Genomic DNA, 14,074 nt, shown 5'->3' on the forward strand with positions numbered 1-14,074 from the left:
CAGGACCGCAGTGACGGCCACCGTCCGCACCGGGAAGGAAGAGATGGCCACCATACGCCCTTCGCCTGTAGCCTTTCCTGGGAACAGCACCGCGGTGACGGCCACCTTATGCCCTTCGTCTGCCGCCTCCTCAGGGAGCAGGATCGCAGTGACGGTCACCGTCTGCACCAGGAAGGAAAGGATGGCCACCATACACCCTTCGCATGCTGTCTCAGGGGCACATGGAGCTGCGACGACAGCCACTGTCCATGTCGGGCAGGGAACGGCTGCTGTTCGTCCCTCATCCACTGCCCTTGCGACTTCCCCTATGGAGGACATCCCTTGCTCACTTCATCACCCACCCAGAGGCCGAGCAGGACACCCTTCTCTCTCTCCCCAGGGATGCAGTTCCCAGGAGGAGTTGCAGATGGAGGAGCTCTGGTGAGGTCCTGTCGTAAACCTGGGAGTCAGAGCCCTGCAGCCAGCACCAGGTGATGCCTCTTGCTGTCGAACTCCATGGGAAAGGGATGCCGCAGGCAGCTCCTGACGGAGGCTCGATCTGAGAGAGACTGCAGCCCCCAGATGCCCAGGGCCACCCCCAGGACTCCGGGGCATGACCTCTCCAGCCCCACCAGCAAGCGGTCCTTCTCCAGGAGTAGGCGAAGGCAAGCCCGCCTACTCGCCCTGTTTGGCCCCAATCCAGAGGGCCGCCTTACCCACCGAGGCCTCACTAGGGAAGGACCTCCCTCCACGCCGACCAACAGCCCACTCCGGATGCCCCAGCCCTCGGCAGTAGTCTCGTGCCTCCTGTGGGAGGGCACACCTGACGAGATTCCTCCCACATCCGGACGACACCTATTAGCAGCCCAAGACCACAGCAGACCGGGCCAGAGTATACTAGTCCTGCTGGGTCCCTCTACCTGATCAGTGTATAATATTAATCTGTTCCAAGTTGTAATTAAGGTAATATATGTGTAAGGTTGGTCAGCCCGAGTTTTTATGCCCTATTCCTCTTGCGTATTCTAGGTCTCCTAAGAGAACCCCGACTCTGTAGCTCGTGTTGTGAGGACGAGAAGTTGACCGTAGAACACGTAGCATAAGAGAGACGGTGAAGGAGGAAGTTAGGGCAGTTATTAACGACCGTAGAGATGACTACTGCAGTTGTGAATGGCATGATGAAAGGAGTCAAAGAAGGAATGAAAACTGTTATAGAAGATGAGAAAGAAAAAGCTTTCAGTGCCAAAGATCCAATAACAAATGTACCAGAACCAGACACAGACGATATAGATTCTGGCATGGCTGCAGACCTAGGGCCCGCGGAAGATTGCTCGTGGGCAGCCTAGGTGTGGAGGATAAAGGATTGGGGGTAGGAATGATCACAATCAACTTTGTCACAGCTTTGGACCAGGGTGTAAATTACAGTACTAGGCTTATAACCAATAGTTACAATTATACTAAAACGACAGATGGCCCTACGTGTGGAAAAAGTGAGCCACTGCATAATCCAAGAATATTAACGGTAACTAGGGAGTTAGGTTCTTCCAACCTCCTTGACACGTACGGAACGAACTGTACAGTTGGCATCAACTGTTATGCGGACTTTCCGGCTTTCTCTAAGGACTATGAAAATAGGTATTGTGAATCATTGGCTATCGACACCGACGACGCCGATCTGTGATCTAATAAAGGCATTGGTATCGGTGTATCTTGGGTCGTCACACTGATTTTCGAAGTTCTTGGAGAGAGAGAGAGAGAGAGAGAGAGAGAGAGACTTTTATGTCGACTGTATAATTCGGCTCATGGCCAAGCTCCGTGGCCCGTGCCTCAACCTGTGCCAGTTGAATAAGTTGCCAACATATAAGATCAGCAAAGATCAGAAAAACTCCTTTATTCCCTTGTTTTAAACGTACTGTAAATGCCAAGTAATTTAATAATGGAAATGAGAACTAGTATACATGTTTGTATTGGGAATCACAGAGGATTGTTTACAGTAGCATAATTCATATTAATTATGGAAATTTTATGTTTTATAATATGTACATTCTGAGGAGCATTTCATTATAAATGACGATGTCATTACGATAGTCTTTCATTTGATTGTTTACAGCCTTGCTGTAAGTTAAGGGTGGACGTACGTGTTGTATTAACGATTTACAATGAGTGAAGACGATAGGACAGTTTGGGTGGGAAATCTGGACCCAGAGACCATCACGGAAGATTTGCTGTATGAACTATTCCTTCAGGTATGTTTTTTTGGTTATTGGTAGTAGTCTAGATAAGGGTAAGGACATTGGCTCGACACTAGTCAAAGTGTATCCCTAGCTTAGGATTAGTAATTTGTCTTGCTGGTCTCCTTTACCAATTGAACCTGGAGGTAAGCTTTACGAGAATATTTATTAATAATTATATTGAATTTAGTTCGGTTTTCACACCTTGAAATAGTTGAGGAGAATGGGCTATATTTTCTTTTTGCACCTGATGTAGAATTTTTAATTAATGATTTTCTGTATTGGATTAATATTAGATCAATTCTTTGCTGGGGATGTGTGGGCTTTTCCTATTTTCTGTGGAAATGAGTTTCAAAGGTTGTTATTTTTCTTGGATTACCTGTATCATAGCTACTGGGTATTTTTATAAAGTTTCCTCAAAGCAATATATGAGGAATTAGAATGCATATATATTATGCCAACGTCTGCCAGTAGCTGGACCTATCTAATGTAACCAATGCACATTTTTAAATCTGAAACCTGGTTGTCAAATATTGGGTTAGATTAGGTTTGTTTAAATCATAAGGTTTCCTTAGCTTTGGCACTGTTGTAAGTGTTTCCTTTCTTTTGTACATTTGATACACTGACATGTCCAGTTGGAGTGATGGGTGGTAAACAACACTGCCAGTCAGAGCCATTATCAGTGAACACATTCTGGAGGTGACCTTGCCGCTTAACCCCCAGCCACCGGGTAATATCTATACACGTCGCAGTCTGGCTTCCACAGGGCCGCCGGGTAGTGGCTATACATGCAAGCGTCTTCCTGCCACTGTTTGAACTAGCCGCCATTTCGGTATTACTTTAGAAGTAACCAACGTTACCGATTCTCATTATATTACGTCCCTGAACTATTCTAACCAAGACTTACCTTTTAAGCCTACTTTGAGTTTGGGGAGCGGATTTTGTAAGGGAAGTCATGTAGTGACAGGTTAGGCTAACGCCTAGTAGCGGATGAAATGTTGCGCCATATTGTCTGGTGCAGGCGTGTGTACTCGGCCTATGTCGGCTGGACTCGAGTGTACTCGGCTGGTACTTTCGTATGTATGTGAGTTTTCAAAACAGCCAATCAGGCGTTCCCGAGCAACAGGGACTTCTGAAACCAGCCAGTCACAGCAGTCGTAAGTAAAACCAGCCAATTACCTTAAAGTATTTGTGGGTGACGCAGGGATGCCCAAGATTTGAAAGTCAGCCATAGTCATGGCCTCCGGTGGTGAAGAATGTGTTGTTGATTTCCAAGCTTGTATCTGTAGCAAGGATTACTGGCAGATTATCAAGGACTACCACTGTAATAACGAAGCATCTATTGAACTACTAAGAAAAAATTGCCAAGCGAAGTACAGTGTAAAGAGTGTAATTTGCCCTGCAAAGATCGGGAAGGTAGACATCAGTGGTACTGCGGCCGGTGGAGGAAAAGTCGGAAAGTGAGGGGAAGATCCAGTGCAAATTCACCATTTCCGATTATAAAGGAAAAATCCTACACCCTTAAAGGTAGGTCAGGTCAGGTTAGGTTGTGCTGGGTTTGGTTAGGTTGGCTTAGGTTAGGTTAGGGTTGGGTTAGGTTAGGTTGGGTTACATTAGGTTAGGTTGGGTTAGGTTAGGTTAGGTTAGTATAATGCAAAATAGTGTGTTTTTAATTAATCTTGATCTTGATTTGGGCAGATAAACCCACTTTCGGAATTCTTACTCAATTTTCCAAAGGGGGGATTTTCCCCCAAAATGAAGGTCAGAATTAATTAAAACACACTATTTTACATTGGAACACAAACAAATTTTCGTTAAAACAACCGGTGGGTACTTCTAAAAATTTACCACCATTTCATCTCGCCACAAAAGGGTTGGGAGGGAGTCCCTCTATACCACACAGACGAGAGTCAGTCTGTCCCTTGCCTTTGCCAGGTGTACAATGCTTTCTTCAGTTTCCTCTTTGATTCCGTCTGCACCACCTGTAGCCAGTTGCATCAGCCACCCCTGCCAAGCCTCTTTCCAAGGATACTAGAAAAGGGCTCATTGATAGTACCATGAAGCATGCCTTGGTTGCAACAGTATCTAGTTCATCTGGAAGTGGAGTAAGTTATCTCATTGAGAGCAAAGCTATAGTCAGTGCTGCAGGCAGACGCACAAACACCTCCTTGCTCAGCCCGAAAATTAGTTCTCTTCCTCATGTCATTATTCATCAACATAAAGACCTACAGACCTGGAAATACTTTCATTTGCAAGAGGAAGAGTTGATGAGCAAAATGGTTGTTAATTCATTTCCCTGAGTGCTATACTTTCTGAGATATTAAGGTTTGAACACAAGCAATTTTCAGCAGTTTCCGAGAAATTGCCCATAGTGAGGTGATGGCTGCGTTAAATATTGCCTGGTATGTAGGGATTAAGTACAGTACTAATATATATATATATATATATATATATATATATACATGCACTGTACTGTACTGTATCATTTGTATAATAATGTACCGAGACCTTGGAGGTGCAGCAGCTTTGAACTGAATTTGCATTGATACTTAAGTGTTGACAGTTCTTACAGTATTACATCTGACAGTGTTCTTAGCACCATGCCAAATTTTTTACCTAATATTTTCATTTTGTGTATGTGAGAATCATTAGTTAATTTTAAGTGTGCAGTACTTATGCAGCCTCGCTTATGCTGTTGCACCCAGACTTTTTTTTTTTTTTTTTTTTTTTCCCCCACCATGAGGGGTCTTAAGGTGGGTAGTTGCACATTCCATGGGTCAACCCACTGTTCTTAATTTCTCTTGGTGCCTTCCAGTGAGCACTCATCCTCATTGTGTTCACTGCTGGGATGCTGATTTTGAAACTAACTTGTCATTTACCACCTAGGGATCTTGTCCATTACTGACAACTCTGAAGTTACTATCTAGGCTGTACCATTTAAGTGAGAAAAAATTTGAAGACCTGAATGTAACTCCCTACAAATCAGCAGCATTAATACCAGTGGGTGCTTATCGCACTCTTTGGCTAGTGTACTCACTGCAAGTTTGTGTGAATCTTACATAACTTTCCCAGAAGGGTGCCCTCTTTATCAGTCCTAGAGCTGGCACTACTGCCTCAGTGCCTCCTTGGCAGTTCAGTTTACTTGGTTGAGATCAGTTAATATGGCTGATCCTGATGACTCATTTATAGGCAAGACACCAGATAGTAGTGACCGTGTTACTGTACAGTCATATTATGTTCCTACAGAAACTTATGAGAAAATACAGTACCGGTACCATTCCATTACCCTCCATCAGACCCTGGTGGTTGCCATATTTAGTGCTCATTGTATTACTGTATTTGTCATTGTACTGTAGTATGGTATTGGAAAGAAGAAAACTATATACTGTGATCGATTTTACTTGTTTACAATAGTTCTTTAAGTGTTGTGACTCTTTCACATTGTTGTGTGCAGCTTACCTACAGAACTTCTTTGTGTCACCATGCATCTGTTTTTTTTGTGATTTATGTATATTTGTACAGTATAATATTTCATGTACATCATTATTTATCTTATGAAATCATTATTACAAGCGAGGGCGAAGCGCTTGTGGGTCTCTTGTCAAGTACTGTAGTGGCATTTTCTCACATTTGACCGGCCTGACCAGAATGCTTTTGAGAAGCATATATCTCAGCAACCACAGGGCCGATCACTGTGTGGTTTGCACCATGTGATAGCTCAATTCTTTAAGATTTGTTTTTGACAGGTTTTATCACACCCAGTTGATGCACGCACCAAGTGCAGCATATTGAAAATCTTCAAAAGAGGGCCACGGGCCAGACAGTTTGTCATAAAGGCACGAAACTTGGTACATAGATAGTCATCAATGTACTCTAGGCATCCTTGGGGTGTAAGGCAACATTTCAGTGCTTTTGGATTTAAATTACCTTGCCAACAAAGGTGTTTTACTGGTATACTGTATATTCGTGTGGACTAGGCAACTTTCAGACAAGACAAGGTCCACAATATAAATATTTTAACATTGTTGGTATATAAGGACTCCCCAGACTGCCAAACCACTTATTGTGAAATTGAAATCAGAGAGGTACATGCCAGTGATACGGTATATACCATATAATCCCTGTGTTGGCGTTGCTTAGTAGAGGTGTGGTAAGGTTGACATCCCTATTGTGTACATACCAGTACTTGTGTGTTGCAACAGTCATCCATGATTTATCTGAGTTCAAACATCACCGCACAGTCTCAGTCATTAGAAGCATTAAGGAAACCCCATGAACTATGGCACAGTGAGGAATAAGTTAGTGGAAAATAAAGTTTGATAAATGGAAGCCAGAAGTACCGGTCATAATAATGTAATAACGTTGTTAAAAAAGTGTTTTTCTCTATTGTCTTGGATGGTATGGAGAATGATACGTTGTGGAATTCTGATGATGGAATCAAGCCAGCACACCAGATTTGGATTGGAACCTCAGGGACAGTGACATGAACAGCAAGACTCAGGATATGTATGATAAACTTTTGCTTCAGATGAAGGAGCCAGTGAATTTGATGGACTTTATATATATATATATATATATATATATATATATATATATATATATATATATAGGCATAGCCCGGTTTAATGATGTAATTGGCTTGGTAAAACCCAATTGTTAGGCGGGGTATCATATAGCAGGGTACTTTTAACGTGTATTTCAATGTGAACCGTTTACCAGCATTGGGTTTCCCCCCAAACCAAGTCCAAAACCCACCCAGATGAGCCCAAAAAAAGGTTTAAAGGCAATCTAAATGGCCTAACAGCTCTCAAGGAAGCTAACCTAAGCCTAAAATGTGTAAATCATTCATTTTCATTCATTGCCAGACGCCATGTATCCCACATGGGGTGGCCAAGGGCTTAGAGTTAATTGTTTTACAGGGAGGGGCACTAATCCTCCACCAACCCCACTTGACACGTAGGGATGCCAACAGCATCTGGTGTTCCCAGGCGGTCACCCATCCAAGTACTAACCAGACCCAACGTTGCTTAACTTCGCTGATCGGACGGGAAAATAACTCTCTAAAACCAACAAATCAGATCTGAATATCATTAAATATGTTTGGAAAAAATCAAGCTTAGTAAACTGCACCCCAAATTGACAATATTCATCCCACCTATGGCTAAGACACATTAATCAAAGTCTAAGAACAGTATATAAATCAACCTAAACACACAGTTTTAGTCTAAAATATCATCAATATCGTTAAGAAAAATCAAAGCTCATCCTTAAACCGGGGTTTGGCCATCGTTAGGCGGGGTAGGGTGCAAATTCTACCCTCATCATTAAGCCAGGGTATCATATATCGAGGTATTACTGTACTGTATATATATGCGGTATGTGTATATATATATATATATATATATATATATATATATATAGGTGGGGATGCCTATCGTCCACCCACTTAGTGTAGTGTTACCCTGTTTTTGGGATAGTTTCTACAGTTAGTGGCAAGCCAGATGTTTTCCTGCAAACCAGGAAAGTCAACACGAGTTCCCTACGTAACAACAAGTGGGTTGGTGGATGGTTAGTGCTCCTCCCCGGAAAACAACTACCGGGTAACTTAAAAATCCGAACAAGAAGCCTCTGACCAGGACTGACCAAAAGTTGACGACTAAGGACCGAACAGAGGACTTGCCATGGATAGCTACATGGAATGTAAGGGGTGCAGATGATGAGGTGAAAGAGGGAGAAATTGTCCAGGTGCTTGAGGGTGCAAAAGTGGATGTATGTGGATTAACTGAAACTAAACAGAGAGGTGAGAGTGTGAGAGAATGGGAGTAAGGATGGGGTGTATGCACAGGAGTAGGTGAGAATGAGAGGGCAAAAGGAGTGTGTATTGTTGTGAGTAACAGATGGAAGGAGAATATAAGAGAGTAAGGATCAGTTGGCGCTAGGATTGCGTGGGTAAGAGTGAAAGTTGGACTACAAATGTGGGCAGTTGTGTGTGTGTATGCTCCGATGCAAGATCGTGCAAGTAGAGTGAGAGAAGAGTTCCGGACAAATGTGGAAACATGCTTGGGAAAGTTTGAAAGGAATGGGAGATTTGAATGGAAAAGTAGGAAATGTGAAGGTGGATGGAGTAGTTGGTGAGTGGGGTGTGCCTGCAGAAATGGATGAGAATGGCAGTGCTTTAGTGGACATTTGTGCCGGGAGGGGGTTGGTGATAGCTAATATCCTCTTCAGGCACAAAATGATCCATAAGTATACGTGGCAAGTGATGAGAAGGGTGGATGGTGAACTGAATGAACAGAAGGCAATGATTGGTAGTGTGTGTGTGGATGAAAGGATGAGAAGGTGTGTAATGGATGCAAGAGTATAGAGGTTGGGGGAGTGGACTTTTGAACCACCACTTGGTGGTGGTCAGAATCAAAGTCCAAACAAAATGGAGAAATAGGGGAAGGGAAGGACTGGAGGAAGTAGTTCTTACAAGGAGGGTAGAAAAGTTACAAGAAGATGGAAAAAAGGCAGAATATAAGAGGGAAGTGGAGGAGCGATTGGGTGAATATAGATTAGAACAGATGGGGGATGTGGAAGGTGTGTACAAGATATTCACAGAAGAAATCTGTGCGGCATGTGAGGTGGTGTGTGGGTTGAAGAGAAGATGAAAGGGGATGCAGGGAACAGCATGGTGGACTGAAGAGGTGAGAGAGTCTGTGGCACAAAAGAAGAAAGTATGTAGTGAGTGAATGAGAAACAGGGGCATCAAAGAAGTTGAGAGATGGAAGAGAGAGTTATATGTAGAGAGGAAGAGAGAGGTGAAAAGATTAGTAAGTGAGAGTAAGAAGAGAGTGGATGAGGAATTAGGAAGGAATTTGAGTGTACAGCGGAGGGATTGTAAGAAAATGTTTTGGAAAGAGGGAAAGAGAGTTAGACAGGGCACCAAAGAAGCTAGTAGGGGAGTGAAAGATAAAAATGGTAGATTACATGTGGAGAAGGGAGAAAAAGTGAGTAGATGGAGAGAACACTTTAATGAATTGTTGAATATAGAGAATGAAAGTAATGCAAGTATAAGGGACAGGGGAATGGCTGGGAGAAGGAGGGATGTGAGAAGAGATGATGATATCAGTAGGGTGGAAGTTGTGGAAGGAAGGAAGTTAAAATAGGGAAAGCCCCTGGAATTGATGGAGTGTGTGGTGAAATGCTGAAGTATGGGGGAGAGATCGTAACAGAATGAATGTGGAAGACATACAGATTGGCCTGGGAGGAAGGTAGAGTCCCGGAGGATTGGAAGTCAGGTATAATTATTCCCCTGTACAAAGGAAAAGGGGAAACAGAAGTGTGTGGTAATCATGGGGGCATTTGCCTTCCTAGTATTATAGGAAAAATATATGGTAGGATACATATTGACAGAGTTAGGGATATAACAGAGGAATTAGTTGGAGAAGAACAGGGAGGTTTTAGGAAGGGAAGAGGTTGTGTAGATCAGATATTCATTCATAGATCTTTTGTGGAAAAGTTTCTAGAGATGGGAAAGAAGTTGTATGCAGCCTTCATGGATTTGGAGAAAGCACATGACAGGGTGGATAGACAAGGATTGTGGAAAGTATTAAGAATATATGGAGTAGATGGGAAGTTTTTGAAGCCTGTGAAGAGTATGTATGAGGGTGCTAAGGCTGCAGTGTGTGAGGATAGTGAACTGAGTGAATTTTTGTATTTGAAGGTTGGATTGAAACAAGGATGTGTCATGTCTCCATGGTTGTTCAAACTGTACATGGATGGGGTTATGAAAGAGATACAAGGTAGGGCAGTGGATGTTGGAGCGGCCCTAGTGAGAGAGGGTAGTGTTTGGAAACGCCCTGTACTGTTTGCAGATGATACTGTGTTGTTAAGTGAAGACGAAAAGGAGCTGCAAGGCTTGGTGGATGAGTTTGGTAGAGTGTAAAGAAACGGAATCTAAAAGTGAATGTTGGGAAGAGTAAAGTGATGGTCTTTGAGAGAAATGAAGACAGTGAATGTACAGTGAGATTGGATGGGGAGGAGATGGAGAATGTGAATGCGTTTAAGTACTTGGGTTGTGTGATGAGTAAGGATGGAAGTTTAGAGGGTGAAGTGCTTGAAACTGTGCAGCAGGGAAGAAAGGTTGCTGGTTCCCTGAAAGCAGTGGTAAAAAACAGGGAAGTGAGCATGGAAGTGAAAAAGTTACTACATGACAGTATTGTGATATCAACTGTAACATATGGAGGTGAAGCTTGGACCTTGTTGGAGGGACAGAAGTCAAGAGTGAGAGCAGTGGAAATGAGTTATTTGAGAGGAGCATGTGGAGTCACATGGAGAGACAGATTGACAATGATGAAGTGAAGGAGTGTTGTGGTGTGGATGTGGATATGATAGAAAGCATTAGGAGAAACACATTAAGGTGGTTTGGCCATGTGGAGAGGATGGAGAATGAAAGACTGATGAGGAGAGTGTATGTGAGTGAGGTGGAGGGGGGGAGAGGGAGGGGGAGGCCAAGGATGAGATGGAGGGATGGAGTGGAGAGGTATATGAGAGAGGGGGGTGTTAGCTGGGAGCAGGACAGTGAGATGGTGGGGGACAGAACGACATGGAGGCGATTTTTTTGTGGCCATCCCTTATGGGCTTAAGGCATCTTGCAATAGATATATATAGAGAGAGAGAGAGAGAGCTGTGCTTTTTTTTTTTTTTTTAACGAGTGTGACACCATATTGGGACACTACTGTACAGAATGATCACCTACAGTGTGACATTTCGTCCCTACAAAGCATAGCATTATAAAAATTTCTCATTATACAAATGAGAGAACATAACAAAAATTACTTTTCTTTTCCAACTTTCCTTGGTGCCATCCCCATTGATCTCGCTAAACTTGCCCAAACCTTCCCAGGATTGATCTTAAAAGGGCAGTGCTGATCATTCATATGGAAGCCTAATAACACAATTAATACATTTGTGAGCACACTTACTGGTATTGTTCTTATGATGAATTGGGAGGGTAGATGTGCTTGGTGTGAGCATGGAGGAGGCAGTGAGTGGTCATTTGCTCAATAATGTCTCTCACACTACCCAGACCCATTCATGCAATATGAGAAGAGGTCAGATTATGGCCATTTGGGACATTTATCTTGCATTTTTATTTCTGTTCGTGTTATAGTAATTTAGGAACCTGACCATCAGCTCATCATATTATAAGTGAATCGTTCATTTAAAGCACATACTATAGGTGGTCATTCTCTGCTGTATAAGATCATAATGTAAGTAGTGTAAATATTTTGTATGCTGGAGATCTTCTAGTGTTGTGGTAATGGAAATACCATTCAGAATCATGTAGAGCAAATACCCTATGGTACAGCTTTGTGAATACAGTATATTGAATAGTTATTTTGTATTGCTGTATTGTACTCTTCCAAACTTGTCTTCCCACAGGCTGGTCCACTTCACTATGTCAAGATCCCTAAAGACAAGGAAACTGGCCGACAGAAGACCTTTGGATTTGTATGCTTCCTCCATGATGTATCAGTTCCATATGCTATTGAACTTCTCAATGGTATCGAACTTTTGGGCCGCACCCTAAAGGTTCAGAGCCGCAACCTTCAGGAGCGACAGAGACAAGGTCTGGTAAGGGGACCTGTTGGAGTGCATACGCTAAATCCTGATGATGATGTATTCAGCATGGAGCCTTCACATCGGTGTGGACAACAGTCACTCATGGGGGCAGCTCCACACTTGATGGGGTCACCTGGGTCCCTGATAAACAGCCACATGATGCCAGTTGCTCACCAACAGAAAACCTACCATCAGCAAGGACAGCAGCAGCCACTGCTAGGATCTGTACCAGATTTTTTAAAAAGTATGAGAGGCCCAGTCAGCAATGATGTTATAGCTATGGCTCGACAGCAAATGGCACTTCTTTCTGCCACCCAGCCCAACTTGTTCACAACTAATCCCACACTCAGTGCCTCTCATCAGCCAACTTCAGACAGGTATGGCTCAGTAAATTATGGTAACCGTAGAGAAGATAACTTCCATATCAAGAGGAGCTGTGAGGACAGCAGGAGCAGGGGAGGGGGACCAAGGTCGATAGACAATGCCTCTTTGCAAGATTTCAAGTCTCGTTTTGATCAGGACAGAGAGGATAACATTCGAAGACTTACAAACCAACAGCCAAGGAAAGGAAATTTTGATTTCAGTAGACTTGGTCCACGTGTAGGACATAACAGTGGCAGTAGATATAACAATCCATACCAGGACAGTGGCAGTAGATATAATGACAACAGTTACCATCATGGTGGTAGCAGACATGATGACAGGTACAACAGGTATGACAACCATTCCCAGGGCAGACATGGCAGAAGTCGCCATGATCCATACAGCAGGAATAATGGCTCAAGATACTGAATTATTTGTCAAGCACATAGCCTCATCTTTGTGTGTTTTTGCTTACTTTATTGTAATATACCGGTACTTTTTAAGTTTTTGAAACAGACTAATAGTGAAGAGGAAATCTTAATTTATATATGACTTTTTTTCTTTTTTTTTCTGTACTGTACATATATTCTCATGGAGCATAGTTAGTAGCATAGCTAAATTTATAATATTTTTTACTACTACAAATTTAAAGATATTTTGTGCAAAGTATTCCTAAGATTGCACAGGTTTTTATTGTTAATAGATTGACATCTTACAGCTGAGTCCTCTCAGTTCATAAAACTTGGACATTCACTGTTCATGGTGTTTCAATAGTTAAGATTTTTCTTACCTGCTCTGTACTCAGGATTGGCAGTATAACAGGGGTAGTAGTAAGAACATTAAATATTTCCTTTACCGTAAATCTTTATGATATCAAATTGCTTTTGAGAATCATTAAATCTATCAGATATTCTTTGTCATGAACAACATCTCTGTTTGGTCCCTGAGCTTTATGGTCAAGATATTGAACAAAGATGCTACCAGGGATTATGTAGCTTGGAGGCCACTATTAGGTGATCAAGGCCAACTGACGCAACATGTTTAAAGCCTTTTGAAAGGAACTGATCACTTAGTCAGTTACTGTATTACTGAAAGAAAGGGGAGAGTAATCAATGCTTAACTGTACTGCCATTGTTTTTTTATGTGGTGTAGCTTCATTTATATGCATACACTTCCTGCAGTATTACAGTAACTGCATAACCATGTCCAGCATAGTATTAGGAAGCATACTTAATAGTTTTTGAGAATCACATAATTTCACCAGTTTTTCCTCATATGTTGAACCTTAGTCCAGGGGTCAGATGATCATATATACTGAACTGGGAATTCAGATACTGCATGTTGAAATCCTCATTTATCAGAGGGGGATATTTTGGCATATAATTTGTGTTGTTGGGGAGACGGTGGCTCAATCGGTAGAGAGGTGGCCACCAATCCAAGTGGATCCCGGTTCAAATCCCTGCTGGGGCAGGGAACAGTTTATGGATTTGAATTTCATAAAAAGTACACTTTACTGATCTACCAGAAGACCCACTGACATGTCGTAAAAGCTATCTATCTATCTATCTATAGGCCGACGCCCTAATCCCACAAAGGGTGGCCGCAGACAAAACGCCTCCAAGTCACTCTGTCACCCACCATTTGACTCCCCTCCCCCCAACTCACCCCCCCCTCCCTCATATACCTCTCAACTCCATCCCTCCACCTCATCCTCGGTCTACCCCTCCCTCTCCCTCCCTCCACCTCACCTACATACACCCTCTTAGTCAGTCTTTCATTCTCCATTCTCTCCACATGTCGTAAAAGCACCCCCACTAATACCAATACACCAGTCCTGTATGAGACAGCCCTAGCATGTATTCAATATGGACGGTGGGTGTTTGCTCTGAAGTGGTGAC

At 42.8% G+C, this 14,074-nt stretch overlaps 1 protein-coding gene across 1 annotated transcript; it reads left to right on the forward strand.

Annotated features, from left to right (window-relative positions):
* The first annotated feature begins 1,836 nt into the window (after nt 1-1,836).
* LOC145411824 (uncharacterized) lies at nt 1,837-12,758 on the forward strand. Its single transcript, XM_080281785.1, has 3 exons — nt 1,837-1,885; nt 2,087-2,222; nt 11,634-12,758. Exons 2-3 carry the CDS (start codon nt 2,136-2,138, stop codon nt 12,603-12,605), a joined length of 1,059 nt encoding a protein of 352 aa, XP_080137911.1. The 5' UTR covers nt 1,837-1,885; nt 2,087-2,135; the 3' UTR covers nt 12,606-12,758.
* The last annotated feature ends 1,316 nt before the right edge of the window (nt 12,759-14,074 follow it).

This window comes from Coenobita brevimanus, chromosome 91 (assembly GCF_032717465.1).
Source record: "Coenobita brevimanus isolate Jiangsu-jjx chromosome 91, ASM3271746v2, whole genome shotgun sequence".
Taxonomy (NCBI): domain Eukaryota; kingdom Metazoa; phylum Arthropoda; class Malacostraca; order Decapoda; family Coenobitidae; genus Coenobita; species Coenobita brevimanus.